The sequence below is a fragment of the Desmodus rotundus genome, chromosome 3 (genome assembly GCF_022682495.2).
Source record: "Desmodus rotundus isolate HL8 chromosome 3, HLdesRot8A.1, whole genome shotgun sequence".
NCBI classification, from domain to species: domain Eukaryota; kingdom Metazoa; phylum Chordata; class Mammalia; order Chiroptera; family Phyllostomidae; genus Desmodus; species Desmodus rotundus.
Genome location: NC_071389.1, coordinates 22519899 through 22537942, shown reverse-complemented (window position 1 = coordinate 22537942; position 18044 = coordinate 22519899). Strand labels below are relative to the sequence as shown.

At 54.4% G+C, this 18044-nt stretch overlaps 1 protein-coding gene across 1 annotated transcript; it reads right to left on the bottom strand.

Moving 5' to 3' along the window:
- Nucleotides 1-2702: 2702 nt before the first annotated feature.
- On the bottom strand, nt 2703-17021 carry TFAP2E (transcription factor AP-2 epsilon). Its single transcript, XM_024554842.2, has 7 exons — nt 16995-17021; nt 16200-16676; nt 15567-15618; nt 6813-7035; nt 5387-5505; nt 4722-4863; nt 2703-2985 (listed from the first exon to the last, which is right to left on the bottom strand). Exons 1-7 carry the CDS (start codon nt 17019-17021, stop codon nt 2703-2705), a joined length of 1323 nt encoding a protein of 440 aa, XP_024410610.2.
- Nucleotides 17022-18044: the final 1023 nt, after the last annotated feature.

Sequence of the window (18044 nt, the reverse complement as noted above, 5' to 3'; positions counted from 1 at the left end):
GAGTATAAACTCCAAAAATCACGATCCTTCCCCATTCTAAATACTCCCCATTTAATTCACAGCTACTTGCTTTGCAAAAAAGGAAGCCATGTAAAACCATCCATACACACTTTCTTTAGTCATCATCTACATTTCTTTAGGACTAAACCTAGTCAGAGGATAAAATGCTATTTTGCTATGGGGATTAAAAAAAAACCAAAACAAAACCCTCACTGGAAAGAACCAAATGCTGAGACTTCATTAGAAGTTTCTTATGCCACTCAGGGTCTCCACACGGTATTGTTGCTTCTGCACGACCTTGACCTTATACTGGAGGGGCAGAGCCTTGGGGCTTGACAGGCTGGGAAGACCCACTTGGCCTCACTGGGCTCAGGCCTGTGAGCCTCTGCAGGGGGCCTTGGGGTTCAGTGGAACTGAAAGGATGGTGGCAGATCAGGGATCTGTGTGAGCCCCACTTCCACTGTGACTTGGGGCACGTTGCTCTGAGCTTTCATATCCTCTCTAAAATAGAACTTGGTGAGGGCCACATGGTTAACAGTGAATGTTGTCCACACTGAAAAGCTAATAATAAGCTAGTTTCTTCGAGTTTCTGATGGAGAGTGTAGGGAAAGATTCAGATATGACTCCCCAGTTTCTGGCTTGAGTAACTGGGTCGAAGGGGATGCTTTTTACTGAGAAGGCAAGTGTGGAGAAGGTCACGATTTGAGGACTTGAGTCAAGTAGTCCACTTCGGACCTCAGTCTGAGGTGCCTGTTAGACAACCCAGAGGAGACGTCAGGCAGACAGCTGTGCATCCAAACCTGGAGTTCGAGGAGAAGGCCCCAAGGAAGGCCAACACTGGAGGCCAAGTAGAGAAGGAACCAAATTTGGAAACTGTGAGATCAGGAAACCAGGGGAAGTTGGAAGCTACAGAGGAGTTTCAGAAAAGAGCAAGTGATTAAATAGGTCAAATGCTACCCTGACCAGTGTGGCTCATTTGGTTGGGTGTTGTCCAGCAAAGCGAAAGGTTGCTGGTTCAATTCCCAGTCAGGGCACATGCCTGGGTTGCAGGTTTGGTTTGGGCTTGTACGAGAGGTAACTGATCAGTTATTCTCTCTCCCTTCCCTTCACTCTTAAAAAAAAAAAAAAAAGGGTCAAATGCTGCTAAGTCCAGAAAAAGGGCCTTTGGATTTAACATTGTGGTTATCAAGGACCTTGCTGAGTGGATTTTCATAGACTGGTGGGGATAGAAGCCAGAATGAAGTGGGTTGAAGGGTGAATTGGGGGTGAGGGAGTGCCATTTGGGGCAAAACAATCTTGCAAAAACTTTACTGCAAGGGAAATATATGGGGAAGGGATTTATGTTTTGTAAGGTAAGAGGTCCTAGAACATGTGTGCTTTGCGGACTGATTTAGTAAATTATTCAGTAAGAGAGGGAGAGGCCGATGATGCAGAAGATGCCTGAAGACTGAAATCCTCAAGAAGGCAAGAAGAGAGCTGGATTAGTCTTTGCCTAAAACACATACACACAGTCACCAGCATTCACACTGACACACACAGACCCACCACCTATGACCAACACATTCACAAGTCTCAGTGATACGCATACAGACCCAGGAGTCACTTCACACACACACAACTAAAGCCACGCTGACAAGCCACCATCTGTGCGCCATCTCACACAGGTGCCCACAGTCCCCTCCTATGATTCCCCCTTAGAGGCCCCTTCCCACTTCGACCCCTCTTCCTAAGTCCTAGGGCCTCTTGGGAGGCAAATTCCGGCCTGGGCTGAAGAAGGACTGGGGAGGGCTTCACGTGCAATGAAAAGATTTTATTGTATTAAGAGAATGAGAAAGCATTCTGAGAGCTGGGGAGGTACATTGACCGGTAGGGTCAAGAGAAACAACAGCAAATACAAAACCCCAGTGGCAACTTCGGGGTCCCTGACACATCTTTCCTCCTCCCTGACCCCCGCCTTCCCCTAGTAGTCCTTCGTGAGCCAAAACACCCTCTGCATCCTGATCCAGCTGGGCATCTCGGTGCATCAGCACAAAACAGTGGAACTGGAGTCCGCCTCGCACTGGGATGAGTAAATTGCACGGGACATTTTTAAACTTTCAGATTTGGTCACAACACACACACATAAATGGGGCAGACAGGGCCAGAACCGTGAGGTGCGGCAGTTCTGCCGTTTGCACTTTGTCTTCTTTGCTCCTTCAGGGCCCCTCCTGTCTGCTTGTTTCTAAGATGGGAGGGGGGTCCAGAGAGCCCACTGGGGTTTTCCTGCCAGCACCCCTTTTTTGGGGGGTAGCAATTCTGGAATGAAGGATGCCAAGTCCTCAGTAGCACCTCTGGTTCATTAACAGTTTCCCTCCTGCCTTCAGTAAAACACGGCAAAGCCTTGGACCCTAGCAGCACCCACCACTGCCCACGCACCCTAATGGGCAGGGCTCAGCCCCGAGAACCAGGCTCTCCCGTGCCAAGGTCAAGTACTTCTCAGCAATCCAGGGTCAGACAATTGCAGACTACTGGGCTCTTATCATCGAACTGCCACAGAGAGGCCACCCCCGCCTTTTTCACCCCAGGCCCCCGACTTGGGGGTTTCTGGATGAATGTTCTCTTTCTGGCCTGTCTCCAACCCCACCTTTTAATGCTTTCAGGCCCACCCTGGGAGCTAAGACCACGTTTCAGGGAGCCCCCGAGGGATGGGGCTGGGGAAGCCGTTATTTCCGATGCTTGGCATCCTTCTCCGAAGCCTTGGTGTCACCACGCCCACTGGCCGCACTGCTTAGAAACATCTTGTCCAGCCCCTTGAGCGACTCCAGCAGGTAGTTCTGGAAGGCAGCGAGGGCAGCACAGATGGCTGGCCCGCCGAAGCCATGGGTGATGAGGCTGAAGTGTGTCAGGCAGCTCTGCACTCCAGGCTCCAGGATGAGTGCTGGGCGGCTGTTGCCCAGTGGTGAGCGGTCCTGAGCCATCAAGTCCGCAAATTCCTTGCAGATCTGCCTGGTGAGGGAAAGAAGGTCAGAGGTTAGAGGTCAAAGATCTGAGCCCAGAGAGGGACTCGCCATGGGCTGGGCACTGAACCTGCCAATAGTCTGTAAATGATGATCATGCCAATTTTACAGAAAAGGAAACGAAGGTTCAGAGACATCAACTGGCTTCTCCCACTTAACATGCTAATAAACAGCACATGCCAGTACCCTAGGGTCTCTCTTCTTGTGGGCATGCTGCTCATATTCAAAGTCTAGCTCTACCACCCTATCCAGGAAACTCCTTGACCCCCTGTCCCCATCCTCAACCCCCACCCCAAATACCAGTCTTTGTCTTTAAAATTATTAGGGAACAATCCAGAATCTGACTCGAATAACTGAAATAATGGCTCGAACATGAACTGAGGCCCAAATGCTGTGCCAAGTACATCGTCTCACTTAACCCCCACAGCAAAACTACGCTGGTCTCACCATCCCCATCGTGTGATGCGGAAACTGGTTTCAGGTAGTTAGAGGACCTGCCCAAGTGGCTAAGCTGGGATTTGAATCCAGCTCTAGTTTGTGGCCATTTTTTCTTTGTTTCTGTATCTTGTGTGTGGTGCGGGCAGGAGAATCCCTTAGGTCTCACCTTAGTATTACCATGGAACACAGTCCGCACCTTGGACATGAGCGGCACCCAGGAAGTGCTGGATGAGTTAGCTGGTTAATGAGTGAGGGGAGCCTTGCCCTAGATATGTTTCTCCAGCTCCCACATGAACAGCCTCAAAGGTCCCATGAGTCACAAAAGTCCCTTGGGTCTGTGGTTCCACTTCTGCCCAGGGCAGTCGAGGAAGACTCACAGAGGGGAGGGCGGAGATGCGATGTGAAAGATTGCACTAGATGGGTGTCCTAATCAGGAGAGCAAGCCCAAGGGTGGGAGGGCAGGAGAGAGCAAGGAGGTCAGTTGGAGTGGGTGGGGCTTGTGTGAGTTAGATTGTGGGGCCCTCAAAAGGGTCTGGCCTTTATCCTATGGATTGGTGGTTTGCAATTTTTTTTTTTTGCTCCTTTTCCTCTCTCTTTCTGTCTCGCTCTGTCTCTTCTTGCAATGGGATTCTTTCTAAAAACTAAAATCTTAACGAAATACCAGTTCATTCAACTGACCCTGAAGCATCATCCCAGAACCCAGTTTGAAAACCAAGGCAGACCACTGAAGGTTCTCGGGCAGGGGAGCAGCGTCTGTGCAGGGAGCCTGAGGGAATGGTGGGGTGCTAGAGGGAGGGAGACCAGAGCTGAGGTGGCGGCATGTGGATGGTGGTGAGGGAGGCACCAACGGGAGTTGCAGAGGGGCTAAGTGTGAAGTAGGGACAAGGCGTGATCAACCTGGGGCCTGTGTGGGCGCTGGTGCCGTTGTGCAGTCACTGGGACAGAAGACTGATGGGTGAGGCTCAAGCAGAGGGAGCAGACCACTGACCCTCAGCCCCACAATGGGACGAGGGCTGGTGGTGGCATGCGGCAGTGTTTGGGGGTGTGGCACAGACCATATAAGCCTGTCTGTGACACCATTTTTGCTAATCTGTACAACCTGCATGTGTTCATGTTTGTCCACGTGTGTGCTCTGTAGCGTGCACAGCATTAGTCTAGGTGTGCCGCGTGTGGTGCCACTTGTGCCCATGCTTGGTGTCTGGGCATTCACCTACATGTGCCTGCCCCTGGCACCCAGGACAGCCTGAGCGTGGTGTCAGGAAGCGCCCGCACTGCACCCTCACTCACTTGGCAGCCAGCAGCATGCTCTTGCGGCTGTGCAGCTCCCCGGGGTCGGCGTGCTGTCGGCACAGGTACTCGGCAGTGGCCTTGGCTGGGAACTCGGTCTCGCAGATGTAGCCAAAGTCTCTGGCCAGATGTACGGCCTCTCCTGGGGGGAGGAGAGGCAGGCAGGTGAGCTGTCACTACAACCAGGTGTACCTTGGAGCCCAGAGCCCCACCTTGAACCTCTGACCCCCTGGCCAGGGCCTATTCTGACCCATCTTGCTTCTATACATACCTTCCTCTGATTTCCTGCTCCAGCCTCAACCCCATCGCCCTGCCTTGGGGCCACCAAGGATGGACTCTGAGTTCAGGATGGGAGCCTGAGCTCGAGATGGCTGAGTCTAGGTACCAACCTCCAGGGAAGGGACTCTAACCCCCTCATCCCTTTACCTCATTTAAACACTGGCCACTCCCCCCACTGCACACACATCACAGACACATGTTCTCTGCTATGTGTGCATGTGTGTGCATGCACACACACACATGTCACACAGCACTTAAACATGACGCAGAGAATGAACACATGACTGAACACACCCTCCTGCATTAGAGACAGTCACACATAGTCACGCTGGACGATGCAGGTCTCCTCGTGCTCGCACTGACGCCTACCCTCAGGCCTTACTCACCTTCTACCAGCGAAGTCAGCAGGGTCACGTTGGCAGCCTTGCGACGGCCGGCTGGCAAATTGAGCCCAATCTTCTCCAGCCGTTCTCGCAGGCACCGGCCTCCATTCTTGGACTTGGCCCTTCACATGCACAGAGAGAGACACACACACTATGAAGACAAGAGAGAAGCATGTAGGCTGAGTGACCTTGCTACCTCGCCAGCCCCTGCTGAGGCTAGGCTCTGACCCTGGGGACAGTCTGGGGCCTCCTTCAGCCTGGTCTCAACCTCCTTCTAACCTCATTGACTTTGTAGCCAAGACGGGGGACCAGGCGCTCAGCATCCAGCTCCAGGAGCTCCCTAATCCTCTCAATAGCAGGACCCAAGGTGGGGCAGGACGGGCCTTTTCCCCACCTCAGCCTGCCAGCCAGGCCACACACAGCTACCCAGGGAAACACAGACTTCATGCAGAGAGACACGGGGACAAGCAGACACACGCAGATACGTATAGATACATACACAGGTGACCACACACTGAAGGCCAAGAATATACACCCCGCCCCCGACACAGACAGACACACACAGAGACATGGAGACTCAGATACCCAGGCACATGCAGGGACACAGACAAATGTTCACACCAAGTCAGGACCCCATGGTCGCATGTGCAGATGTGTGCAGACTCACACAAGCCCCTTGGGGATGCTCAAAGAGACCAGGAATAAGGAGATGCCCCCACATCTGCACAAACACAGCCTCACACAGAGGTACAAACACCTAAACATATGTCTGTCTAGCCCCAAACGCCCAGGCAACCACACTCACACAGGGCAGGACACACTCTAGCCAACCCATCTCACTAAAAGTAACACAAGAAACACCCATGAAAACATGTCCTCCTGGCCATCCCCTACACCACACACACACACACACTCATGCATGCACACACGTGCACATACTCCTCAGACATGCCAAAACTCTTAGTCTTGAGCACTGATACCCTGTCCAGGCACAAAGAGAGACAGACACATAGGTAGAAGGTAACTATGGACCCCAAAACACACACACCAGAGAGGCCCATGCTCCACAGGCTTTGGGTCCTGGGGGTCCCTTTCCTAGAGGAGGGGGTGAAGATGGCACTCCCTCTTCCCCAGACCCAGCCTTGCCCAGCCTGCCCAATGTGGGAGAGCCCTCTAACCTTTGTCTGTGCCCAGGCTTCTTCCTCCACACCCCACCCCAAGGCCACAGACCTGTGGTTGCTGCTGGGGGCCTGGGCCAGCCCTCGGAGCCCCACAACCCCCCCAGGGAGACTGAGCCATAGATGGCCCTGTGGCTTGGGGTGAGGTGGGCCCCTCTCTGATCCCCTGGGGACATATGATGAGGACGTATGAAAGGAGCACGAATTTTGGCCCAGGCACTGTGCAGGGTGTGGCGGGCTGGCCTTCCTACCTGCGAAGGACACCACCCAGCAGTGAGGCGTTGAGGCACTCAGGAGGTGACAGTCGCCGCTGGACCTCCCCCACTGTCACCTTGTACTTGGATGTTGAGCTGAGCAGTGAGAGCCGGCCCGGCACAGAGCAGAAGACCTCACTGGGGTTCGTGATGCCGCCAACCAGGCTGTCTTTGGCCAGTGAGAGGGTGGAGAGGCTGCTGGCTTTGGAGGGCATGGGGACTGTGGAGCGGAAGCAAGAGCAAGGGAGAGAGAGACAACACTGAGCCAGGAACAACAGGACACTAGCCAGCTGTGGAGTGGGCGCTCTGTTGGAGCACCAGCTCTGTGGTGGGCACCATGCTGCGTGCTGTGCACACACTCAGACACATCTAAGTGTCCCAGTGTCTTTCAGAGGAAGGTTCTACGAAGGAGGAAATAAAGGCACATTGAGTTAATGTGACTCACCCAATTAATGCGTGATGCAAACTGAATCCAGAGCTGCCTGGTTCCTGAACCTGTGTTCCCTTCACTAAGCCAGGCCAGATCCCTGGTAAAACTTCAGTAGCTCCAGCAGACCCTTGGAGTTTGGGCATGTGCGACCAGAGAGGGAGTTGGAAATGAGGAAGTGGAGTCTGAGCTAGAGGCAGGATTCCTGGGTCACTGTGGAGGGCTCAGCCACACCTGTACCATCGCAAGGGGCCCCCAGTTCCCCCCTGCCCACTTGTGATCCCCATGTCTTCACGGCCCCCCAAAGTAACAAGGGGACAGGGAGGTTATGGCCCCTTAGGCTTCTAGCCCTGGCCTCTTCCTGCCAAATCACACTGGGATGCTTACGGAGACCAGGAATAAAGAAACACACCCTATTGACCCCTCCCCGAAAATGCTAATTATCTGCTAATATCTATAAAGGGCAGGAAAGGGAATCTGAGAAGTTGACTTTCTAAAACACACTGGGATACCCTTGGCTGTAAAAGAAAGTTCTTCCTGCAGTCTGACTGCTACCTCCCTGCTTCAGGGGAAAGGGAGGATAGCTGAGGCATGCACTTCCCCTGGGCTAATCTTCTTTCAAGAAGTGAGAGCCTTGGTAGAGAAGGCAGGTCTTTCGTGTGCGTTGGGTGGGGGATCAGTGGGGAGCTCTGGGGCCAGCAGCTACTGGGCACTCACTGTGCTACGTGCTCACACAGACAACCTCACTGGGTGCTCCGAACAACCCCCTAGCGGGCTATGTTTATTACTCCCATTTCACAGATGAGAAAACCGAAGCCCAGAGAGGTGCATTTCTGTATTTCTAAACATTGGCAACTGATTCAAACACCTAAAAATCTAGCACAGGCCAAATAGAACCCATGCGAAGCACCAGCTGGGATGTGGGGACACCAGCGTGAGAGCTTTGAGCCCCAAGCACCTGCTCACTGTCTCAGGGGCCCTTCTCTACTTTAACCAGCAGGGCCCCTCCCTCCCAAACTTCAGTGCGGGCACCATCCCAGTGCAAAGCTTCCTGGGGCCTCCACCTGTTCCCTCTCATCCTCGATCCCTCTACTTACACACTGAACCTTCCTGTCCCATTCCAGCTCCGCCTTCCCACCAACTAGGAGTGCCTGAGGGCGGAGTCTCGGCACAAGGGGCCTTCGGTGAATGTGGAGTAAATGAGAGAAGCGGGGGGCCTTTGAAACTTGCAATGGGAAAAGGAATGATGATGGCCCATAGCCCGGATTTGGAAGAGGGGTGCTGAGGGAGCCCCATTCCTTTGTTAGCACCTAATAGTAAAACTGCCCTTCCTCCTTGGGTCCCCATTCGGGCACCAGGGAGGGGCCAAAAGGTCATAGAAGGGGATGGGCGGGCGAAGCTGAGAGCTGGGCGATGGAGAGGACAGCACGCTCACCCTACCCCCAGGCCCTTTCCCTGTTCCCTGTTCCCTGCACAGGACCAAAACTAGGTGTGGCGAGTGAGGCACTTGCCTTGGGTGCAAAATTTAAGGAGGCACCAAAACTCTCAGTAATCAAGATAGAGAGTATTTTAGTGCAACGTTTAAAATAATAAAAATTAATGAAAAAGTTTATGATGACAAAATATCAAAGTTTTGATTAGACGGGGCTCTGACCCTGCTGTGGCTCAGCCCTGCCTCACTCACCTTCCCGACTCCCAGAGCGAAGAGCGAGGATGTCCTGACTGGACAGTCGCTCTGGCGTTGGATGTGCAATAGGGGCCCTGCCCGCCTCTCACCCGTGTCTCCTAGGCCTGTGCACTGGTCCCCTCTTCACCTGTGTCCCTCAGACTTGAGGGGACTTTTAGAGTGATGGAACTCTTCTATGTCTTAATTCTTTTAATGGTTATGTGACTTCATAAGCTTACATCTGTCAAAATTCATAGAAATGCACATCTAAAAAGGGTAAACTGTTCTGTATGTTAACTATACCTCAAGTTTGACTTTCCAAAATAAAATGACAAATTGATAAATTAAAAATAAGCCCTGGCTGGTGTGGCTCAGTGGGTTGGATGTCAGCCTGTGAACGGAGAGGTCGCTGGTTCGATTCCCAGTCAGGGCACAGGTCTGGGTTGCAAACCTGGTCCCCATTTGGGGGCATGTGAGAGGCAACCAATCAATGTTTCTCTCCCTTTCTTTCCCCTCCTTTCCTTTCTTTCTAAAAAATAAATAAAATCTTTTTAAAAAGTCAAAAAATTTAAGTAAGTCTCTCCTTTCACCCATGACCCCAGCCAGAGGGAGCGGTCAGAGGAACAGAACATCTTTCTGCCCTCCAGCTGCCTCTTTCATCCAACTTCTGATAAAACCTGGGGCCCCCTGAAGCCAGACCCTGTGAGAGGGGAGACAGGCCAAGGTTGCATGAGGCCATTTGTTCATGTGCAAACGGGGACACGGTGAGCACGACTGTCTCAAAAATGGCTGTATACAAAATCACATTCCCTGTCATAGGCAGAACAAGGGCGACATTGTGCACGTGCCCGCTTCCTCATTCAACAAGCACCGCAGCCCAGCTATACACACAGACCCAGTCTCTACCCTCTCGAATGTGGCGTGCTCGTGGACATCTGCAAGCTTTCGCTCCTGTTGATATATTTAAACACAGTGGATCTTGGATTCATGGGGACATAGATGCCGCGGAGTGTAGGTGCATGACAGATGGACGTGTGTGTGTGTAAAATAATGACTGAGAGACTTTGCCACTTTCCCTGCTTGTCCTTCCCTTTCTCCTCAGAGCCTCTTTCTTCAGAAATGGCAAGAGGGATGGAACCAACCGAAGGTGAGGGAAGCAGGCAGCCTGGGACAGGGACAGTCGCAGAGGTGGGAGTTAAGCTCTCACAGATCGCAAAGCAGGGATACCAGTGTTTGTCTCCCACACCACAGTGACTCCTGAGGCTGAAGCGATCTACTCACGGTGTTCTTGGTCACGCACGCCGAAGCCATTCCCACTCCTACAGACTCCTACAGACACAGAGCCCCCAGTTATCCATCCCGTCAGACAAGACTCTCACACACGCCCACACACTCTAGTCACAGGTGGTAGAAATTGGTCTGATCACTGAATCTGGGGCGTACGCAACAGACCATCCCGGAAAGCTGGCTAAAATGGAAATTCCCTCTAGCGGAAACACAGCAGGAAAACCTCTGCGACCTGGGGTCGGGCAAAGAGTTCTAGATGCAATATCAAAAGCATGATCCACAAAAGAAATAATGAGGAATTGGACTCATCAAATTATAAATTCTTGCAACTCAGAAGATACTATCAAGAAAGTTAAAAGACAAACCATACACTTGAAGGAAATATCAGCAAATCATATCTCTGACCAAGGATGTGCATCTAGAATATATGAAGAACTCATATAATCAGATAAATAAACCAATTAGAAAATGGTCAAAATACGTGAATAGACATTTCACTGGAAATTATGTAGGCACGGCCCATAAGCACATACGAAAGCGTTCAACATCTTTAGTCATTCAGGAAATGCAAATTGAACCTGTAGTGAGAGCCTACTAGGATGGGTGTAATAAAAATGATAGACAATATCGAGGGCAGGTGAGGATGTGGAGAAACTAGAACCCTTGCACGTTGCTAGTAGGAATGTAAAGTACAACGGCCACTTTAAAAAACAGCTTGGCATTTTATTAAAAAATCAAACACAAACTTACCATAAAATCCAGCATTTCCCCTCCTAGGAATTTACCTAAGAGCAATGAAAATATATGTCCACACAGAGACATGTACGGGAATGATTATAGCAGCATTGTTCATAACAGCCAAAAAGGGGAAGCACCAAGTGTTCCTCAACTAATGAATGAATAAACAAAATGTGTTACACCCATTCAATCGAGTAGTTACTCAGCAACTAGAAAAAAGAACTACTTTTATATACATGTTACAACACAATGAACCTCAAAACATTGTGCCAAGTAAAAGGAGCTAGAGGCAAAAGTCCATGTGGTTCTATATTCCGATTACATAACATTTCTACAACATGCAGATTTATAGACAGAAAGCTGATCACTGGCTGTGTGAAGCTTGGGGTGGGAATGGGGATTAACTACAAATGGGAAAGAAGGAATTTTGGGTGGTGATGGAAATATCTAAAACTGAATGTGGTTACAATTATACAATTATAAACTTACTAAAAATCATCAAATTATATAGTCTTACAGTGGATACATTTTAGGTATGTAAATTTTCTTTCAATAAATTGGTAAAAAATACCAAGTTCCAGGGTGTTCCAGGGATTCTCATTCAGTAGATGTGGGGTGGTGCCCCGGGAACCTGCATTTTTTAACAAGTACCCCCAACAGATTCTGATGCACTAGTTCCTTAGACCACACTTAGAGTACTGATGGCCAAAGCCTGAGGCAGAGGAACAGCAGGAGGAAGGCAGAGAGGAGGAAGAGTGAGCCTCCTCCCACCCCACCTGAGATTCCTTATCTCCTCCAATAGGCCCTGCTGGTTAAGTTTCCTTCTCACCAGCTGCCAGAGGGCTCAGCTCCTACCCTGCGCTCCTCTGCTCCACAGGGCCCTCAGCCTCCCTCCAAACTTTCTGCACGGGCACTGGCTGGCTTGTCCGTCTCTTCTCGGGGCAGACAGTGTCCTGTCTGGGAGGCAAGCGAGGCGGGGATGTGCAAGCGCAGGGTCAGATGCCATCTTTATGTAAAATGTCGACATCTTGTTTATTATGGATTTTTTGCATTATTTTAAAATATTGCATTAAAATGTATTACGCATCTAAATCTTGCCTCAGAGGTATGTACCTCACCCTAGACCTGGCCCTTCCTGGAGATTCACTTGGAAGCCCAGACCCTCCCCATCTCCCATTTCCTTCCCTAGAGCCACGGGGAGCAGAGGAGAGGGTGACTGTTTACATCAGCCCTTGTCTTCCCCAGAGACCCCCCGAGATTGGACAATGGAGTCCAGCAGAGGGGGATTCCCCCCCCCCCCAACTAGACAACCCACTCTCCTCTGAGGGAAGGAGGAGTATCTCCATTCTCGTCACCAAACCACTCCCCTCCAGCTGTGACTGAAACCTGTGGAGATTGTTAACCTTTTTAACCTGTCTGGCTTTTCCACAGACAGGGCATTTGCACATGCTGCGCCTAGTGCAAGTGAAAGCAGCTGGGCCCTTTCTATACCCCCTCTCCCAATGCACTCAGACGTCAACATCCATCCAACATTCACTCAACAAACACCATTGGGTGCCTGGAGAGCTCCATCCTAATGTCTCCTCCAGGAAGTCTCCCATCCTCAGGCACTCACCGCTCCTCTTCTGAGCTCCCACGTCAACCTGTCCAGGCCCTCTCACTGTCTTTCTCAGCTGGAAAATATTCCTGTCCAGGTCTGTCTTCCTTGCCAGTCCCGTCTGCTTTCTGTGCCCCTAGGACAGGTTGCAACACTGGAGGGGACAAATGTGGGCAGAAAATGGAGGGCTCCCGGTTTCCCCTCGAGTGGGCCTGGGCCCCATCTGCCACCCTCTAACCCACACCGTGGCTGCAAGGCGCTGCCAACCTGAAGTGTGTGGTGTGGCAGGGAGGGGGAGCACTTGGCCTCCCCTGCCCGCCTCCCCTCCCCTCCAGGACAAGTGTCTGGAGTAGCGAAGATTTTAAACCAAAGTCTGGGCCTGGAGAATTTCCAGGCTCTCCTCCCCAGCGGCACCCCGCAGTAGGAAGGCCGTTGCGCTTCTAGGACAGGGCTGCCTCCCTTTCACACGCAGGACTCCAGCAGCCTTCTATGCAGCCGCCCCTCCGCCAGCGCCGGCAGGGGCTGGAGGAGTTGCATGCTTCAGCCAGCCGAGAATGACTTGCCGTAAATCCAGGGCCCCAGGCCGGAATGAGGGCCCCCACAGCTGCCGGCAAGTGCGGGAGGACTTCAGGACTCAACAGGGGATCCCGATGCCGTTGGAAGGGCCCGAGGGCTAAGAAGGGCGCTAATTCACGGCCCCCAAGGAGCTGATGGCTGACTGGAGTCCCGCAGTGACAGTGGAGAACCCCTGCAAAAATTGCCGCTTGCAAGCAGGGCTCCAGCCGGTCCACCTGTTTAGTCAACGGGACTCGGCTCCTTCACCCACCACGCACACCCTGAGGTCGGGAGCTCCAGGAACCAGCAGGACGCCCGCATTTGCAAAGCCTGAACGCGCCCGCACTGCCTCTCTCTCCTTCACCAAGGCCCGCTGGGCCAGTAGAAGGCCAAGCTTTCCGCAGGGAGCCCCCTTCCTTCTCAGATGTCCAGGGTGGGCTGTCCAGGGCACAGTACCCAGCTGGGATCACCAGCGCCCCACCTCGCTGCTGCCGCATTCAGCTACTGACCCTCTGACACTACGGTCCAGCAGGTGTGCACGCCTGGCCCTGCAACATCCTGCGCTGCACCTGCAACCACATCCGCCTCCCCCCCACACCACCCCTCCCTGCAGACTGCACCGCAGCCCTCGGGGCAGTCCTCGCCACACTCGCTGTGGTCTTGGGACTGCCCAGGACCCGGGATTTAGGGAAGCTGGCGTCCCTTGAAAGAAACCAGCTCCGGGGCAATTCCAGTCCTTCCTCACAGCCAGTCCTCCCGTCCTTGCTCTGGTCTGGGGGTTGGGGTTAACCGTGCTCAGAGCACCAGTCGATCTTCCTACTCTTCTCCAGGGCAGAGGTCCCTAAGCCCCTTCCCATAATACAGGGGGCTGGTCTCCTCCGAGAGTCAGTGAGCCTAGGTCCCTCAGCCCCTTCCGCAGCGTCAGGACCTGGGGGCCATGACCATGATCATATCTCCTGGTAGCCTGAGCTCTTCCTTCCGATGGGTTCGAAAAAGTCCACTAAGCCAACACAGCTCCTACCTCAAAGAGCTGGGTCCCAAGCTCACACCTCCATCCCAACTTGAGGCAGCCGGTTACCCAAGGTCCTCCCAAACCCCAGCTCCAGGTGACACAGCCCCAAATACCTGGAGCCCTCCTCCCCCAAGTTCCAGGAGGCCTGTCCCCTCAGCTTCCCATACACACTTTAGGAGGTCCAGCTAACTTTCAGCCCCTGGTAACACAGCCTCCCTCCTGGAATTCCAGTTCCCACACCCCACCTCCACCTCCACCCCCAGCTTCTGCTGGGAACAGGTGGAGGGCAAACAGAGCCTGGGCTTGAATTCACTCTTGAAAAACAACTCAGGTCAAATCCTACTGGAGCAGTCAGTGCCTGTCTCAGGCACCTTGGACTTGTCTGCGACTTTGGACTCCTGCCCCGCATCTGCCCCAAATCTAAGAAGCCAGTCCAAGACCTGGACCCTTCAGAATCTGTCTCTGTCATTCTCTGTCTCTTTCTCACCTTTTCCTGGCACGGCCAGAACTCGGTCTTCAAACCAGAAAATCCACTCGAGGGCAGGTCTCAAATCTCTGGCTTTTACTAGTGCAGAGACACAAACATCCCCGGAAAATACACAGAAAGTGACCCTCACATGCTTAGAGATCCTCAGTACCAAAGATCAAGTTTTGGGACACAACAGAAACCCTGAACCACACGTAGAGGCCCCCCACCCAAAAACACAGAAATGTACACCAATATAATAGAAACATCTCACATACAGCAACAGAAACACATACACCAAGAAATACCAGAAAGACACCTAGGAAAGGAATATACAGACACGTACAGGACCTGAACTCACATAGATGCCCAGGAGCAGACAGGCCCTTACCCTCCTGCACACATGATACTCAGCCCCGAGCTTCCCTGATCCTAAATGCGGAAAGAGGCTCCTGCTTGGAGAGAATATTGCTCAGGAGAATGCACGATCCCCACCGCCACCCCCAATCACCCGCCAAGGCCCTGCTGAGAAGGAAGGAGCAGGAAGCACTTGCCAGGCTAGCAACTGGTAGGCTCTGTAATATGGAAATCATTTAACAAAAGTCCTGGGAATAGCACCCCCATTCTCACCTCTTAGGAAACAGGGAAGTGGTTTAACTCGTTCTGCAAATTAACTCCAGATCCACAAGAGCGCCCTCCCTTCGTCGGGGAGAGGCCAGGCCCTCCTGCAGCTTGACTGGCCCTGGAAGCCAGCTGAGCGCTGATGGACTGGGCTTGCCCCAGGCCGCAGGCTGTGGGGCCAACTTACCAACCTGCGCAGCTGCCCAAGGTTCCCCATTCTCCACTGTCCCTTTACTGGGCCAGGAAGAGTGAGTGCTTGGTGGCCACAGAGCCCCGTGAGGCACCGCAAGCACGCTCCATGGGGGAAGAAAATGGGTCTGGTCACCCAGGGCCTGCACCAGCTCTCCCGGCTCTGTCCTGGCAGATGAACGCTAGTCCTTACCTTTCTTGATCACAGACTGCTCCAGGAGGCTCATGCCCGACTCATCCATGGCCTGCAAATAGGAGATGCGGTGGTAAGGGCGCTTATGGACCTAGTGTCTTGTCGCTTCCCAGGCCCCTGCTGTCCCTGGCTCCTGTCCTGTCTGCTCCTCCCAACGCGCAACTCCGTTCGTCGCCTGGGGCGGCCACAGGTGGGACCAGTATTCTCCAAGGCTCGGCACCATCTGTGCGGCCGATCTGGGCCACAGGTACCTTCCCGTGCCGTAAGGGAATTTTGAACCTTAGGCAACTCCTCTGCCTCTCTTCGATCCAGGCACAGGCTTCCCCAGCAGACCGGGACGGGGCACAGGTGCCCTACGTGGCCCAGGCAAGAGGGAGTGAAGTGGCTCAGCCACTTCTCCATTTACTCCGCCGAGGGTCGCGGCCATCCAGGCACTGCGCACAGACTCAGTGCCAGGCCGCCTTAATGACCCGGCAGCATCTAACCCAGGCCACCGGGACGCGTCGTCGGAATCATGAGGAAGAAGTGGCAGGCTGGGAGAAGTCGGGTTCCTGTATTTGCAATTCTGCCTCCAGCCAGAGTCCTAAATCATTGCGGTGGGTCCTGGCCCATCCCGGACCGTTCCGGCCTCACCTGCAGGTCCTCCAGGCCAGGCGGCGCCGCCAGCCCCGGGAGGCCAAGGGGCGCGTCCGCCAGGCTGTGCGCGCCGTCGGCCAGGCTGTGCAGGAGCCGCGGCACCGCGGCGGCGTAGTCCCGGCGAGGGTCTAGGCCCAGTGCACGGGCTGGCGGCGCCAGCAAGCCCGGCGGCTCATCGTGGGCGCGGGCGGCGGCTCGGGGCGCGGCCCAGGCAGCCTGTGGCGCCTGCGGCTGTGCCAGGGGCGCCAGGCCTCCGTAAGGGTCGCTGGCCAGGTGGGGAAAGGCGGTGGTGGCGTCGGGCGCCTGGCCGTAGGGCAGTGGCGGCTGCGGGTAGGGCGGAGGGAAGTAGGGCGGCTGGAAATCGTTGGCGGCGGCCGGCGTGTGGCAGAGCTGCTGCGCGGGCCCGTAGGCCGCCGGGGGCAGAGACGACAGGCGGGCCCCTGCGGCCGCCGCGCCCAGCCCGTCGGGGCGCTCCTGGGGGAGGAGAAGGGCGCGTTAGGCGACCCACCAGCAGCTGGAAGGAGTCCAGCCCTAGAGGACCCTCCTCCAGGACAGCTTGCAAGGACGGAGCTGCAGTCCTACCCGCCTCCCGGGGCCAGACCAGAGGTTTATGTCTGAGTGACCCGCGGGCGCAGGAGCCTCGGGCTGGGGACTGCGGTCTCCGCGCTCACCGCCCGTAGCTGGCGGAGTCCCTGCGGCCCTCTCCCTCCGAGATTTCGTTGGAGGAGATTTGGAAGGTCCAGCGCTCAGGCTTACTGCTGTCCCCGCGCCCCCGGACCCGAGACTACTCACCATGGGGGAGTAGGTGTGCACCAGCATGGGGCGGGCAGCGTGGGCGCGAGGCGTGGCGGCGGCGGAGCCCTCGCTCGACGGCTAGCGCTGCGGGCAGAGGTGCGGGACCCTGCCCAGTCCGCGGGGGTCACTTGACGGCGGGGGTTGTAACCCAGCGCGGAACCCAGCGGGCGTCGGGTCCTCAAGTGTGGGCGCACCCGGGAGAGTCCATGGGGGCGGGACGTGGGCCGGATGGGCCCTGATCGCACTTGGAAAAGTCGGTCAATGGGTGCCCAGCACCCGCCCTGCTTCCTCTGAACGCTGCCTGCTCCATGCACTCCAGTTATAGTGGCGGGGGCGCGCCGGGCCTCCGGGGGCGCGCATTAAAGAGACACGCGGTGGCCGCTCTCTCCCGTCTCACCAGGGACTGCTCTAGCGGAGGCGTGGCTTTGGCGCGACCCTATGGGGTGGGTAACGCGGCGTGAATTCAACCGCCCGCGGGTCTCCCAGCTGCTGTGAACAGAGAAGGTTTCAAGGCTGGGAAGTAGGGGCCCTAGGTTTGCATCTCGGCTTTATTGCTGTTTTGACTTTGAGCAAAGCACCTTCTTCCTCGACCTCAGCTTCCTTGTCTGTAGCATGGGTATCCGTCTTTTCTCTAACCACCTCACGGGACTGTGGATGAAGTGGGCGATTGTGAATGTGGAAGAAGTTTATGAGACTCAAGCCCACTGGCTCCTGTGCAGACACGTGTCAGTGTGTGTGTGTGTGTGTGTGTAGGGGCCCATCCCAGTCTCTGAATGTTTCCAGATCAAAGCGCCTCTGAGGGCGCCCACGTCCCTCCGCTCTGGCCTCCCTGGAGTTGGTAATTCCCGGGGCCAAGCCAGGATCTGTGGCCACACAATCTCACCAGACAGAGAGAGTAGCCTGGACCGGGGTTGGGCATGAGTTCCACCCCAGGAGGGCTCAAGATGTCTCTGAAGCCAGGAGGGCCTGGGCTGACTGAATGTGGACCTGTTAGTGACCCTGTGTGTCACTGACGCTGTGTGGGCGGTATGTGGTCCTTACCCCGGC